The sequence below is a fragment of the Stegostoma tigrinum genome, chromosome 9 (assembly GCF_030684315.1).
Source record: "Stegostoma tigrinum isolate sSteTig4 chromosome 9, sSteTig4.hap1, whole genome shotgun sequence".
NCBI classification, from domain to species: domain Eukaryota; kingdom Metazoa; phylum Chordata; class Chondrichthyes; order Orectolobiformes; family Stegostomatidae; genus Stegostoma; species Stegostoma tigrinum.
In genome coordinates, this window is record NC_081362.1 from 27273189 (window position 1) to 27290033 (window position 16845).

The following is a 16845-nucleotide window of genomic DNA, read 5'->3' on the forward strand; positions in this document are numbered from 1 at the left end:
AGACAGAGCTGAACTTTACTTGGCCTAAAATAAGGCTGGAGTGCTAGGTTCGCTTCAGCCACGTGCAGTCATGTTGAAAGGCAGCTTGAAAGAGAGCGAGACTCCACAGAATCAGAGAGAGAGAGAGAGAGAGAGAGAGAGAGAGAGAGAGAGAGAGAGAGAGAGAGAGAGAGAAAGAGTAAGAGAGAGAGCGAGAGCGAGAGAGAGGCTCTCACAGAATCAGAGAGAGAGAGAGAGAGAGAGAGAGACAGACAGAGACTCCACAGAATCAGAGAGAGAGCGCGAGAGAGAGTCCACAGAATCAGGGAGAGAGAGAGGCTCTCACAGAATCAGAGAGAGAGAGACACACAGCGACAAAGAGCAAGAGCTGAAATAAAACGTTGGAAAGATCTCATGGTCTAAAGCTATTAGATTCAATGTTCAGTCCAGAAGTATGTAATAATGCCCGAACAGAAAAATAGGTTTTTTTTACTTCTAGCTTGCGAATGGCACTACTGGAACACCTATAGATTTAGGGCAGCAATGTAAATAAGGTGATGGATTAAAACAGCAAGGAAATGGGAAGTTGGGATCATGTTTGAGGGCTGAATGGAAGTGGTGTTCTGTACAAGTCTTTCATGGTCTCCCCAATGCAGAGGAGATTGCAGTGTGAGCAGCAAACACAGTAGAACAGATTGGAAGTAGAAGTAAATCACTGTTTCACCTGGAAAGAGTATTTTTGCTTTGGACAATGAAGAGGGAGGTGATAAAAGAGAAAGTATTACCTTCCATGTAATCACAGTAAGTGTATCATAGGAATGAGATGGGATATTAGGGTGATGAAATGTTGGGGCTGATACAATAGTGGACCAAGGGGTAACAGAGGGCATGGTCCATTTGGAATGCTGACATGGGAGGAGAGAGAAGAGGAAAATATATTAGATGGTAGATTGTTGGAGATGGTGTAAATTACAGAGGATGATCTATTGATTACACAGGCTGCTTGGGTACAAGTGAAGAAAGGGGGAACTCTACCATGGTTCAAGGAGGACAGGGAAGACAGCAAGTGCAGATTTATGGGAAGTGGACTGTCCATCATGCAGTGGAATCCTCAACTGAGGAAAAACAAAAGCATCTCAGGAACACATTATAAAACGTTGCCTTGGATCATACGCAATCGAGATGGAGAACATGTAAAAATGAAATGTGATCTCTACAGGAAGTTCAATGTGAGAAGTATAGTCATTGTAGTTACAGGAATTGGTCAGTTTGTATTGAAAATGAAGCAACCATAAATCAGGAAATCGGAGGGAGGAACTCAGGAGATTACCAGAGAAGACATATAGTGCAAATTGTTGGAGTTGTTGCACGGCAGATCTTATGGAACTTCATCCCAAGGTCTTAAAAGAAGTGGTGACTAAGATAAATGGTCGATTCATTTTAATTTTTCCACAATTCCCAGCTTTGGAGGAGGTCCCGTCAGATTGAAGGGTAGCACATCTATCTGAAGAGGGAGGGAATAGAAAACAAGGAACTACAGGCCAGTTAGCAAAACATCAGTCATGTGGAAAATGGCAGAGGCTGTTTTTGTTAAAGAAGTTACGGCAGGGGACTTGGGTAAGTTCAAGATAATCAGGCAGAGTTAACATGATTTTGTGAAGGGAAGTCATACTTGACTAATTTATTAGAGTTCTTTGGAGAAGTAACACATGCTATGGATAAAGGGAATGGCAGATGCATCATAATTAGATTTCTAGAAGGTACGTGATTAGGTGTAACATCAAAGGCGCTTGAAAATAAAATCTCACAATGGAGTGGGCAGCATATTGGCAGGAATAGAAGATTAGCCAGCTAAGAGAAAATACAGAGTAGGCATAAATGGGGCTTTTTCAGGTTGGAAAGTTGCAAAGAGTGGTCTACCACAGAAATCAGTGCTGGGCCCTCACCTGTTCACAACTTAGATAAAATGACTTAGACCAAGGGACAAAAGATACAGTGTCCAAATTTGCTGAATACTGAAGAGTGGGAATATAATGAAAGAAGCTTAGTGGGACAGGAACAAGGCGAAACAGTGGATCTACTAGGGCCATCCAGTTTGTATATTTCGGGAAAAAAAGTACAAACAGGTTGTGGAGAAATTGGAGAAAGCTATGGAGCACAAATCTCCACAGCAGAGGAGGTCTATGACAGTCCTAGAAACATTGGATTGATGTTCAGTGGTAAGGTCATGGGCTTGAGATGGAAAGTATTCAGCTACTGGCACTTAGCCTCTGCAAGGTAGTGGTCAGTATGCTAGGTGACAACAGCACCATCCTTAAATGCTGGATTGATAACAATGTCAGGATTAGACCAGAGAGAATAGAGTACAGCAAAGTCAGAGAAAGTCATGTTGGAATAGGTGAGAAGAACACAGAAAAATTCAGAAGGCTGATGTTGTGCTCACAGTTCCTGATGTAAAGATCAAAAGTGCACAAGAGACTGAAGTATGGTGTCCATGCGGAAGGGTGAAATTGCAGATGGGTGAAAGAGTAAGTTGAGCGAGGAAGAAGGACTCAATCCCAAAGAAGTGGGTACAGAGACAAAAGAAGAGTTCAGCTTCATGTCATATCTGACTTAAGCATTCACTCTCAATACCGCTGATGCACAAGAGCAGCAATGTGTGTCATCTAGAAGGTGCACTGCAGCAACTTGGTACATCTGCATCAAAAACGTGCTCCAACATATGACCTGTTAGAAGGACAAAGACAGTAAATACAGGGGAGCAGCAGCATCTGCAAGCTCTCTTCCAAGCCACATGAGGCTGGTGAGTGTAAAGAATGCACTGCCAGTGGAGGTGGTAGAAACAGGCAAGTTAGCAACATTTAAGACATTCTTGATACAGATGAACAGGAAGTGAATAGAGGGAAATTCATGGAGATGGGACCATAATAAGGTAAAATGGAATCCTCAGCTCAGCACTGATCATTCAGCATTAGACAGCAGAAATTTAACGAATCAGTAAGTTTGAATCCACTAACATTTAATTAGGAGTGGACTCTATTTACAGTCAAATCCTAGCAATTCCAGTCTGCTTAAAACTACGTGATCATTAAACTTTAAAGCATTAAATACACCCTTTGCTATTAATGATCTTGTTTAAATTAAGTTATAGGTAATTCAAACATGATTTAAAATGTAGTACATCTTGGTGCTAGCTACCGACAGAAGATTGCACAATCAATCAATGTCTACTAATTCAGTCATTTTGATGTTGCGATGAGAAGAATTATCTAATATAAACGAAGCAATGTAAATAATATAGAAAAATGGGAACTAACTGGTTGGGAAAAACTAGCAGATTGTTTCAATCAAGCAATTTTGAATTCAAAAGATTTGAATAGTATTGTTCCATCTTAAATTATACCAAAATACTAGAGAACTCAGCGAGTCTGGCAGCATCTGTAGTGAAGCAAAGTTAGTGTTTCAAACAGTATTCTGCTTCGACATTATGCTGCACAAGTTCCTAAGAATCCAAACTAATGATATTTCAAAATAATCCATGGAATTCCCACTGCACCTTTATCTACTTTGTTTTATTAAAGTTATTTGATAATTTCATTTTTAGATGAGAACAAAAAAGTGACTAGATCAGTAGATTCTCAATTTTGCAAACTGAGTGATTTAAATCAATGTTATAACTTTATTCTGTCTATCCTAATTAAGTCAAATGCCTTTACTTCAATAGTATATTTATTATGGCATTTATTTCGTAAATATCATTTGATTGAAAACCTTTTATAAATGATGATGATGGTTGCGAACAGCCACATCAAGAATGTAAGAAAATCTTTGTTCACAGAAATGGCCAAAGTTAACATTACTCTTACCTTGCTCCCTGTATTTAAAGTTTGCCTCCCTTCTGAGAGCTTGCCACGTGACTGTACAGAATCTGCAACAGTATCATCTTGTACTATCTATCATAGAAAAAGACAAAATCAGTTACAAAACTGCCACAAGAAAATTGTGCTGTAACAGATGACAATGTAACATTTCTTTTTTTAAACTCTTTTGTAAGAGGTGAGGAGTTGGAGGACAACTTGCAGGTGGTGCTGTCATGCACTTGATATGGAGGCACCAGTGCTGAACTGGACTTCACCTGATGAAGCAGCAGCGCTCTGAAAGCTTGTGGTTTGAAATAAATGTCATGCACTTGATATGGAGGCACCAGTGCTGAACTGGACTTCACCTGATGAAGCAGCAGCGCTCTGAAAGCTTGTGGTTTGAAATAAACCTGCTGCAGCTGTGCCCTTCTGCATGGTAAGTGCTGCAGATTTAGAAGGTGTTATGAAAGACCCTTGGTGATTCTTGTCGATAGAGCAATTCTTTAAGCATACAGCTAGGAAAATGTCAGTAGGTCAAATGGCCACCTTCTCTGACACAGACTTTGTCTCAGCTGGCTGGTACACTGAAGGAAAACAAAGAATGGGCATTATGGCAGGATTTTGAAAGTTTGATGATAAGTTGTTAACGCTCTTGTTCAATACTGGATCAAATGCAGCAAGTGTGGAGATAATAGGAAGTACAAATAGAGAAATATAGAACCACCAGAAATATTTTTCAGGAGATGAATTTCCTGCCTTACCACCCAAACAGTGACTGGTGAATGCATCCTGAATGACAGCAAGCCAATTTAATGATAATTTGCTGGAGGTGGAACTTTATAATTCTAATTAGTTAATGGGACACCAACATCTCTGGCTGGGCCTGCATTTATTGCCAATATATAATGGTCCTCGAGATGGTGGCGGTGAACTGCCTTCTCGAAGTGTGGGGACAATCACAGTGCTGTTAGGAATGAAGGTTTAAGATTTTGGTTCATCAACAATGAAGGAACAGTGAAACAGTTTCAAGGCCCCGTTCCGATCATGTGGCTTGGAAGGGAGCTTGCAGATGCTGCTGCTCCCCTGTATTTACTGTCTTTGTCCTCCTAACAGATCATATGTTGGAGCAAGTTTTTGATGCAGATGTACCAAGTTGCTGCAGTGCACCTTCCAGATGACACACATTGCTGCTCTTGTGCATCAGCGGTATTGAGAGTGAATGCTTAAGTTAGTAAATGAGATGCCAATCAAACAGACTGCTTTATTTTAGATGGTGGTGCGCTTTTGAGCATTTTTAGAATTGTACCTTATCCACATAACTGGAAATTATTTCATCATTCCCTGATCTGCACCTTCCAGACGATGGACAGGTTTTCAGGTGTTAGGGGATGAGTTACTTATCATTTTCTTAGCCTCTGGCAATCTTGTAGCTTCAGGGTCAGGGATGAGTGGGCACAGGACATTCTGAAAGGGGAGGGCGAGTAGCTAAAAGTTGTGGTCCTTCTTGGTTTTCACTGCATAGACAGAGCGACTACTCCCCTGCAAATCGATTTTTGAAAATTTGGTACTAAGTTGAAAAGCAGGACCTCTAGGATTGTAATCTCAGGATTACACGCTCTGGCACACGTTTCTGAGGCCAGAAAAATTAAGATAATACAGGTTAATGTATGGCTAAAGAGCTAGTGTAGGAGGGAGGTCTTCAGATATCTGGATCATTGGCATTTCTTCCAGAGCAGAAGGTCCTGTACAGGAAGGACAGGTTGCACATAAATTGGAGGGTAACCAATATCCTTGCAGAGAGTTTGCTAGTACCATTTGATAAGGTTTAAAGTATTGTGGCGGGGGATGGAGGGAAAGGCAGGGCCAGGTAATGAATACACTCAGGCTGGCAGTCTTAAGTGTATTTATTTTAATGCATAGAGTACAACAGACGAGGCAGGTGAACTTAGACCTAGACCAGTCAGTGGAACTATGAAGTTATAGCCATGACAGAAACTTGGTTGAGAGAAAGGGAGACCTGGCAGCTCAGTGTTCCAGAGATTCGATGTTTCAGCCATTATAGGAAGGAATGTAAAATGGGTGGGAGAGTTGTATTATTGATTAAGGAGGGCTACACTGAGACGGGACATGTTGGAGGACTCATCCAGCGAGGCCATACGGATAGAACTCAGGACTATGAAATCACTAAGATGGGGTTCTAATGTCGGCCTTCTATAACGAATGGGAGATAGAGAAATAGATATGTAGGCAGATCGTGGAAACATGCTAAAACATGGTTATTTTGACATTCCCAATAATGACGGGAACTCCCTTAGTGCCAGGGGCTTAGATGAGACAGGATTTGTTAGATGCATTCAGGAGGGCTTCTTAAAACAATATGTAGATAGCTCAATTAGGGAAGGGGCCTTACCAGAACAGTATTGGTGAATGTGCCTGGCCAGACAATCGAAGTTTTAGTGGGAAAGCATTTGGAACAGTGATCATAATTCTGTAAGTTCTAAGATAGTTACTGGATAAGATTGGTCCCTTAGGTGAAAGTGCTAAACTCGGGGAGGGCTAATTATAACAATATTAGGCAGGAACAAGACAAATTATACGTGGGGGTGGCCTTTTGAGGGTACATCCACAACTGAAATATGGGAGTCTTTTAAAGGCTAGCTGATCAGAGTTTAGGACCAGCATGTTCCTGTGAGGAAGATATGGATGGCAAAATTCACGAACTTTGGATGATAAGAAATATTAAAAGTCTAGTCAAACAAAAAATGTAGCATTTGTAAGGTTTAGGAAACTGAAATCAGGCAAGATCTTTTAAGAATATAAAGGCAGCAGGAAAGAACTTAAACAAAGAATTAGGAAGACAAAAAAAGGGTCTACAAAATGTCTGTGACAAATCGGATTAATGAGAATCCCAAGGCATTTCATACTTACGTTAGGAGCAACATAGTAGCTAGGTAAAAGTAAGGTCTACTTAAAGACAAAGGAACAAAGAGAAAATGGAGCCAGGAAAAGTGGGTGATGTCCTCAATGAGTACTACACATTGGTATTCACCAAGAAGGACATGGACAACGTTAAGAATATGAAGGAGTATGTTGATATTCTAGGACATGTTGATATTAAAGAGGCGGTGGTGTTGGACGTCTTGGAAACGTTAAGGTAGATAAGCCCCCAGAGCTTGGTGAGATCTATCCCTGGATAATGAGGGAGGAAAGGGGGGGAAGATTCTAAGGGCCATGACAGTGAGATTTGTATTCTGTTTCGCCACAGGTGAGGTCCCTGAAAACTAGAGAATAATCAATGTTATTTCTTTGCTAAGGAGGGCAACCAAGGGCAATTCATGAAATTATAGGCCGTGGGCCTTGCATCAGAAGTAGGGAAATTATTGGAGAAGATTCTCAGGGACAAAAAATATTTGTATTTGGTAAAGAATGGATTTATTTGGGATATTCAGCATGGTATTGTGTGGGGGTGGTCTTGTCTTACAAATTTGACAGAGCTTTTTGAAGAAGTTTAGTTTGGGATTATGTTCAACATGGACTAGTTGGACCGAAGGGTCTGTTTCCATACTATCTGTCTCTATAACTCTAAGTGACAAAAATGACTGATGAGGACAGGGCAGTGGATATAATCTATGTGGACTTTACAAAGGCATTTGACAAGGTCCCTGAAGGTAGGCTGGTCCAGAAGATTAAGTCACTTAGGATCGATAATGATTAGGCAAGTTGTATATAAAACTGTCTTCTATGACACAGCCAGAGGTTAGTTGTAGAGTGTTGCTTTTCCGACAGCAGCCTGTGACTAGTGTATTTTCTACAAATATGAGAGCTGGGACCTCTGCTGCTTGTAATATCAAGATAAAGTTATATTAATATGATCTGATTGAAAGCGTAGGTAATCTGATGAGTAGGTTTGCAGAAGACACAAAAGTTCATGCAGTTGTGGTTAGTGAGGAAGGTTGTCAAAGGATACAGTAAGATATAGGTCAGCTGAAAAGTTGAATGGTGAAATCACAGATGGAGTTTAATCCGGACAAATGAGAGGCAATGCATTTTGGGATGTCAAATGCAAGAGGAAATGGCAGGACCCTTAGGAGCACTGATATACAGAGGGATCTTGGGGTGCAAATCCATAGCTTCCCGAAAGTGGTAACACAAGTTGATAAACTGGTATATGGCATGCTTGCCTTCGATCGGCCAGGTATACAGTATAAAAGTTAGCAAATAATGTTGCAGAAAAATAAAAGCCACATTTGGAGTAGAGCATGCAGTTCTTAGCGAGTTTTGAGAAGATTTGTAGCTCAGGTTGAGGTTCTTTTTGTGAGTTTGCTCGCTGAGCTGGAAGGTTAGTTTTCAACTGTTTCGTCACCATTCTAGGTAACATCATCAGTGAGCCTCCGACGAAGCGCTGGTGTTATGTCCCGCTTTCTATTTACATGTTTAGGTTTCCTTGGGTTGGTGATGTCATTTCCTGGGTTGGTGATGTCATTTCCTGTTCTTTTTCTCAGGGGATGGTAGATTGATTTGGAACCAATGTGTTTGTTGATGGAGTTCCGGTTGGAATGCCATGCTTCTAGGAATTCTCGTGTGCGTCTCTGTTTGGCTTGTCCTAGGATGGATGTGTTGTCCCAATCAAAGTGGTGTCCTTCCTCATCTGTATGTAAGGATACGAGTGATAGTGGGTCATGTCGTTTTGTGGCTAGTTGACGTTCATGTATCCTGGTGGCTAGCTTTCTGCCTGTTTGTCCAATGTAGTGTTTGTCACAGTTCTTGCAAGGTATTTTGTAAATGACGTTCGTTTTGCAAAATAAACGTCATCTATAAAATACCTTGCAAGAACTGTGACAAACACTACATTGGACAAACAGGCAGAAAGCTAGCCACCAGGATACATGAACGTCAACTAGCCACAAAACGACATGACCCACTATCACTCATATCCTTACATACAGATGAGGAAGGACACCACTTTGATTGGGACAACACATCCATCCTAGGACAAGCCAAACAGAGACGCACACGAGAATTCCTAGAAGCATGGCATTCCAACCGGAACTCCATCAACAAACACATTGGTTCCAAATCAATCTACCATCCCCTGAGAAAAAGAACAGGAAATGACATCACCAACACAGGAAATGACATCACCAACCCAAGGAAACCTAAACATGTAAATAGAAAGCGGGACATAACACCAGCGCTTCGTCGGAGGCTCATTGATGATGTTACTTAGAATGGTGATGAAACGGCTGAAAACTAACCTTCCAGCTCAGCGAGCAAACTCACATCCACATGCAGTTCTTGTTGCCACACTAAGGACATTGAGGCTTTGGAGAGGTTGCAAAATACGTTTACCAGGACGTTGCTCTGGATTGAAGCGTATTAGTTATATGGAGAAGCTGGTCAAATTTGGATTGATTTTGCTGGAACGTCACAGGCTGAGGGGTGACCTGTCAGAAGTATATAAAATTATGAGAGGTATCAATAGGGCAGATAGTCACAGTCTTTTTCCCAGGGTTGAAATATCAAATATTGGGGGTATAAGTTTATGGTGAGACAGGGAACGTTTAAGAGAGATTTGCGAGGCAAGTTATTTTAACAGTGAGTTTTACGTGCCTAGAATGCACTGCTAGAGGAGATGGTGGAAGCAGATATGACAGCAATACTTAAGTGGCATTTATACAGACACATGAACAGGCAGAGAATAGAGGGATACGGACCATGTGCAGGCAAATGGGATTTGTTTAGAATGGCAGGCTATACGACCTATTTCACTGTTATACTGTTCCATCTTCTATAGACTGGATTAATTAAATTGACAAGGGTAGCCTCAAGAGAGTGATCATCGATTTTATTACAGATTGTGGTTCTCCAACAAATTGTTCTGAACAAATCAGGGAGCAGACTATTTTGGATTTAGTATTGTATAATGAGACAGGACTAATGAACAATCACATAGACATAGATATAGACAGAGTTTTACAGCCTGGTTTCCATGCTATTCGACCTTCACATTAAACTAGTCCCATTTGCCTGCGTTTAGTTCATATCCCTTCATACCTATCCCATCCGTGTACCTGTCCAAATGTTTCTTAAATGACAAAATTGTACTCGCCTCCACACTACCCTCTGGCAGCCTGTTCCAGGCACTCACCACCCTCTGTAAAAAAATAAATTGTCTCTCTGGACCCTTTTGTACCTCTCTAGCTTCCATGTTCTTCACCACATTAAATACTGACAAAATATTTAGTATTTCACCGCTCACCCATCTCCTGTGGTTCCATACATAGCATCTTTAGATCCTTGCTGATCTTTAAAATGGCCCTTTTCTCGCCCTTGTTACTCTTGCCATTAATATATTTGTAGAATCTCTTTAGATGCTCCTTAACCCTATTTGCCAAAGCCATGTCATGTCCTCTTTTTGCCCTCCTGAATTCCCTCTTCAGTGTACTCCTACTGCCTTTATACTCCTCTAGGGATTCACACGATCCCAGCTGTCTCTGCCTGACATATGCCTCTTTCTATCCCTTGGCCAGAACCCCAATTTTTCTAGTCATCTAGTTTTCCCTATAACTACCAGCCTAACCCAATAGGAATATACTCTCTAACCTCTCACCTGTCATTATCTAATTTTTGAAGATGTCCCACTTTTCAACTTCTCAGAATCAACTTTTGCCTAACACCATCAAAACTGGCCTTACTCTAACTTTTAGATCACATCTATCCCTTTCCATAACTGTTTTAAAACTATTGGAATTATGATCACTAGCTCCAAAGTGCTCTCCCTATTGCCAACTCTGTCACTTGCCCTGCCTTATTTTCGAACAGAAGCTCAACTTTTGGTCCTTCTCTAATAGGTACATCCACATACCGCATAAGAAAATTTTCCTGTACACGTACTTAACAAATTCCACTCTATCCAAGCCCTTAACACGATGGCAGTTCCAATCTAAGTTTAGAAAGTTAAAATCCCCTCCCATTACTACCATATTATTTTTACATATATATGAGATCTCCTTTATTATTTGCTTCTCAACTTCACACTGACTATTTGAAGGCCTACAGTAAAATCCCAATAAGGTGATCATCGCTTTCTTATTTCTCAGTTCCACCCACATAACTTCACTGGATGTTTTCCAAGGAATATCCTTACCCAAAAAGGCCACAGCCCTTCCTGTCTTGCTATCCCTTTCCATTCTTCCTTTAGGTTCTATACCCTGGAATACTGCGCTGCCAGTCGTGCCCCTCTCTAAGCCGCATTTCTATCAAAGCTATGATATCCTAGTCCTATGTTCCCAACCATGCCCTAAGTTTATCCGTCTTGCCTGTCAGGCTTCTTGCACAGAAGTAAATGCAGTTTAATTAATCACCCTCACCTTATTCTCTGCTCTTGCCTTGAATATTTAACTTGCAGCCCTTATTCACTGAACTAGCCTCAGACCTATCTCTTTTCTCCCTTATCACAATAGAATACTTGGGACCCAATATACGCCTTTTTACAGTACAGCCAGTTAGGGTACTGGAAAGCTGGCTGTCAGTGTAATATTCCCCCGAGAGGCATCAGTCCTTAACTCGATTGAGTGTTTTGAAGAGAAGACAAAGACTGATGAAGGCAAAGCCGTTAACGTCTATATGGACTTCAGCAAGACACAAGGTTCCGCATGATAGACTGTTTAGCAAGGTTAGAACACGTGAAATCCAGCAGGAGCTGGCCAATTGGATACACAATTGGCTTGAGGCAGGAGACATAGGGTGGTGGTGGTAGAGGCCTGTGACCAGTGCTGAGCTGCGAGGATCAATGTTGGATCCGCTGTTTTTAGTCATTTATATAAATGATTTGGATGTGAATATAGGAGGTATGGTTACTATGTTTGGAGATGACACCAAAATTATTGGGGTAATGGACAGTGAGTCAGAGTACAATGGGTCCATGATCAGATGGACTAATGGGCTGAGGAAGGACAGATGCAGTTAAATTTAAATAAGTGTGAGGTGTTGCATTTTGGTATGCCAAACCAGGGCAGGGTTTACACAGTTGGTGGTAGGGCCCAGGGGAGTGCTGCCAAACAAAGAGACCGAAGAGTGTAGGTGCATAGTTCTGAGAAAGTGGAGTCGCAGGTAGACAGTGGTGAAGAAGGCATTTGACACGTTTGCCTTCATTGATCTGCGCATTGAGCATCGGAGCTGGGATGTCATGTTGTGGCTTTACAGGTTACTGGTGAGGCAACTTCTGGAATACTGCATTGATTTCTGGTCTCCCTGCTTTAGGAAAAGTATTGTTAAACTTGATAGGGTGCAGAAAAAAATTTATAAGGATGTGGCTGAGAATGGAGGGTTTGAACAACAGGGAGAGGCTTAATTGGCAGGGAAACACACACGCACACACACACACATACTCTCTCTCTCTTTCTCACAACGTCAGAGGGGTGACTTTGTACAGGTTTATACGATCATGAAGTGCATGGATAGGGGGAACAGTCATGGTCTTTTTCTCAGGATAGGGAGTCCAAAACCAGAGGACACAGGTTTAACGTGAGAGGGGCAAGACTTAAAAGGGACATCAGAGGGAACTTTTTCAACTGATGATGATGGATGTATGGAATGAGCTGCCAGAGGCAATGGTGGACGTGGATATAATTACAACATTTAAAAGTTATCTGGGTGGGTACGTGAATAGGAAGGGTTTGGAGAAATATGAGCCAAATGGGACTAGATCAGTTTAGGGTACAGTCAGCACAGACAATTTGGGCCAAATGGTCTGTTTCTGATCTGTATAACGAGGGCTCCATCTCTATCAATGATGTGGATATGAGAATAAAATATACTATAGCCAAATTTTCAGAAGATACTAAAATCAGAGGAAAATAAGCTTCAATGAAGAAATAAGAAATTTACAATTGGGATGGATAGGATAAGTAAATAATTCAATACGTGACAGATGAAGTTTAATATGGATAAGTGTGTGGGATTGACAAAGTGGGCATAAAGCAGATATCTCACCTTGTGGGACACTCCAATATGAAAGGTCATAGTTTTAAGCTAAAGGATAGCAGATTTAAGAGTCACGAGGAGGAACTACTTCTATCAAAGGGTCGTGAATCTGCAGTATTTCCTACCCCAGGGTGCAGTGGATGCCAGGATACTGAATAAATTTAAGGAGGAGATGGTCAGATTTTTAATTAGTTATGGGCAGTGGGCAAGGAAGCGGAGTTGAGGCCAAGATGAGATCAACCAATATCTCGAGATTGTATTTCCTGAGCAAATAGTGTCAGCAAGATGTTAGAACCAAATATGTGAGATTAGTGATTTGACCACACCAGCAAGAACATCAGAACAAGGAAGTGCAAAATATTTACACTTTATTCTTTTGCCTCCAAGTATAACCCAAGTATTTTCTTTTTCAGATATTCAGAGGATTAAACATTTACACTTCCACATTACTGTATACGATTATGTATAAAACAATTTTTGTATCTTTACTGAATAAAAATCATTTTAAAATAAACCAAAAATTCTGTTCAAGAAACTGCTTGGTAGATTTTGATGCTGAACACCAGACATAGATAAGGAATATAAAATTGGTTATTTTGGCATTTCCACAGGCAAATGAATATTTTTGATGATTAACCAGTACTTCTCTTTGGATACCACATACTCTGTCTGCTGAGGTCATGCCATGTTGTAAATTGACCAAAGTGTTAATAAAATCTTTTGTCTGCTTTTTCTATGATTTTACTTTATTATGATAAGAGTTTGGGAAAAATTTTGAGTGTACTCTTCAAATGAATGCACGTGACTGTTCACTTCAGAATCTCTAAGGCAAATGATTGCTTGGAAGATTGTTTAGGTTCATTGGCATTTTTTTTGTTCCAAGCATGCATTTTTGAAAGTCTCTCAAGGGGATAGAACTGGTTTTAGAAATCAGAACAGCCAGTTAAAGAATTCCAGCATCAGGGATTTAGAAGGGTCCTGGCTGCTACTTTTCCCCTCAAATCTGGGTATGCCTATTGGAAAAAGGGAGCTTTTTATTAAACAAATATGTCATTATAATTTTTAATTACAAAAGCTTGTCTTACCACACTTCTACATTGGACGAAAAATCTTTTGTACATTCCCAGAAACTCATCAAAATCAATCACTAATTCAACAAGGAAGAAACAAAACAAATCACTTTAAAATCTTAACTGGATAAACAATAGCTTCAAAGTATTTTTGATTATATGATCTGCTGACAAATCTAATATTGTATCAAATGAATAACAAAGCAAAATAACAACTTTTTCCATTGCGATTTCTTGGTTGCTGAGGTTAATTATCCTGCTGATTTCCTCATTTGCAGTGTTGTAGCTGCCCATGGCTGAGTATGACAAAATGGCTATTAGGGTTTTTTTTAAGTTGACAAGTCAATTGAAGGAAATTTTAGCTGATGTAGCATTTCATATAGCTCAAATCATGGCCTTCACAGACAGACAACAAAATGCCTGAGTCTTAGTAAGATCAGACTGGAATGCAAACAGTAAGACTAATAAGACAGCTCAGATGAAAACCATCTGATTTGAGATTTCGGATTTTTATACGAAGTAGAAAGGGAAAACTTGATTTTCCTGAGATGAAGCTTTTTAAATAACTATTATTACGTATTAAGAGTAGACACATTTACACAAGAATAGAAGTTTAAATTTACTAGATATTGGGGAATTAAATTTTGAAGACAGCTAGTTTTGGATGCAGAGATTAATTTCAACAAACGCCCTTGAAGAAACTTTTTTCTCCGTCAGCAAGAAGATTAGAACATGGGGGCTCAGTGGTTTGCACTGCTGCCTCACAGCACCAGTTATCCAGGTTTGATTTGACTCTTGGGTGACTGTCTGCGTGCAGTTTGCATATTCTCCTCATGTCCGTGTGGGTTTCCTCCAGGTGCTCTGGTTTCCTCCCACAGTTCAAAGATGCGCAGGTTAGGTGGACTGGCCATGCTAAATTGCCCCATAAATTTCCGGGGATGTGCAGTTTAAGGTGAGCAGCTGTGCTAAATGTACGGTTACAGGGATATGGTGGGGGTGGGTTTGGGTGAGATGGTCGTCGGAGGGTCACTGTGGATATGATGGGCAGATTGGCCTACTTCAACACTGTACAGATTCTATGAAGGACCTGAAGACAAACAACACGGCAGGGGCGATAGAAACAATTTTGCAACAGATCACTACGACCTCAAGAGAATAAACAACTGCTACTTTACCAGTCAGATAAGAGGGAAGCTGTTAACGAAATTGTTACCTTTGTCACAGAATCATAGTATTATGTTTAACTATGTATACTTTTATACATAACTTTATATTAGAGTTGATATTACAAATATTCTCTCAATTGGAGGAATCAACATCCCTTGCAAGGGATCTGAATTGCATGAGCAAATTTGAAAAGTCGTCATTAGTAATAAACAAGAAAACGATGCGGCTAGCACATGTCTAGTAAGGGATGTAAATCTATACTGGAATGTGGTTGATAATTGTAGGAGCAAAAGGACAGCTGATAAAGAGTCTGGCAGACATCATGAGATGATGAGAGACCCTAAGGTGGTCAATGAAGTTGTGCATCATTGATCGTGCATTTACAGGATTTGGTGTATTGGTCAAAGAGATACAGAAAGCACTGATGTCAATGTTGCAATGTAACCATTGTAATGTAGTATGTATAAATATCCTGTACTTTATTGGGAAAGGTAGAGTGTCACTGACGTCCAATATGACCTGTGATTCAGAAAGCATGTGGGGCAAAATTCAGAGCAGTCTCTAGCCTCAGCCACATGCATAGTAAAGGAGCTCTGAGTTAACATCGATGTGTACTGAACACGGGGCTTCGACTCCTTTAACATACACTCAACTTTTTCATTTTAAAAATACTGGATCAAATGTTCCTCCACCTTCTTGGTCACAGCAAAATATGTTTAATGCCTAGGTATTGCTGCATAACCCATTCCCTATAGCAGGCAACCATTTCCTCATTCTTAAAAGCCTTTTAGAGTCAGCCAGATATTCAATGTCAACAATGATGAACACTGAAACAAATGCAGTTGTGCATCAGCATCCCAGTGTTCCCAACCCTCACAGACGTACAATAATTATCTAAGAAATCTAAATTTCTGAGAGGCAGTTTTGCACTGCCTGGTAATCTCCAAATAAGCTCCCAAACTAGACTCTGTCAGAGGCGTAGACTTCCTGGGTGACACTTGTTTGAGAATTTTTCCACTGTTAACTTCTAAAATAGGTCAGTAATTAACAGCAAAGCATCTTCCTTGGCAACAGGTCCTGGGGTAGGACTCTAACACACAGCTTTTGGTTAAGAGGTAGGTGTGCCACACACCATAATGAATGTATATGTTGAGAGGGATTTTGGTGTTATATACTAAATCCAAGAAAGTTAGCATGCCTGTGTAGCATCAACTCTGGAAGGTAAACAGTACATTAACTTTCATCACAAGGGGTCTGAGCATTTATCAAGTCAGTGAAGTTATTTTTTTTTAAATATAGCATCATTACGTAAGCTATTGTCATAGGAACAAAAAAAAATCTTCCAGCAATTATACAGGGATCTGGAGAGACCAAGTTGTATTGTGCAAAATTTTTTATCGAAAGTAGTATGCTTCCCTTAGAAGAGACAGAACAATGGTTTCCTAGATTTATTGCTTAAATAAGAGGGGTGTCCCATGGTTGAAGGTTAAGTAGAACTTCTCAGTATTTTGGAGAATAAAGAAATTGCAGGGTCACTTCAGTGAAACACACAGAGTTCATACAAGGTTTTACAAAATAAACGCTCAAAATCTGAATCCTGTTGAACGGACGGGTATGGTCACATTTCGGGAATTTTCTACCTTATGAGGCTGTGGAAACTCAGCTAATGAGCATGTTTAACATGTGATCAATAGATCTTTTGAGAGCGCTAATGAAAATCAAAGGATATGCGAAGAAAGTAAAGTTAACGGAGATACTTAGGTGTAGTACTGAATGGCCCAGCG

General features: G+C 40.4%; 1 protein-coding gene across 3 annotated transcripts in view; it reads right to left on the reverse strand.

The window, feature by feature from the left end:
• cep43 (centrosomal protein 43) overlaps positions 1–16845 on the reverse strand; it is a 79659-nt gene that overhangs the window by 32183 nt on the left and 30631 nt on the right. For all 3 annotated transcript variants that reach the window (XM_048536215.2, XM_048536217.2, XM_048536216.2), the window contains 2 exons: positions 13910–13971; positions 3846–3932 (listed from right to left, as the gene is read on the reverse strand). In XM_048536215.2, the coding sequence (XP_048392172.1) occupies positions 3846–3932; positions 13910–13971 (149 nt within the window). The remainder of the gene's footprint in view (positions 1–3845; positions 3933–13909; positions 13972–16845) is intronic.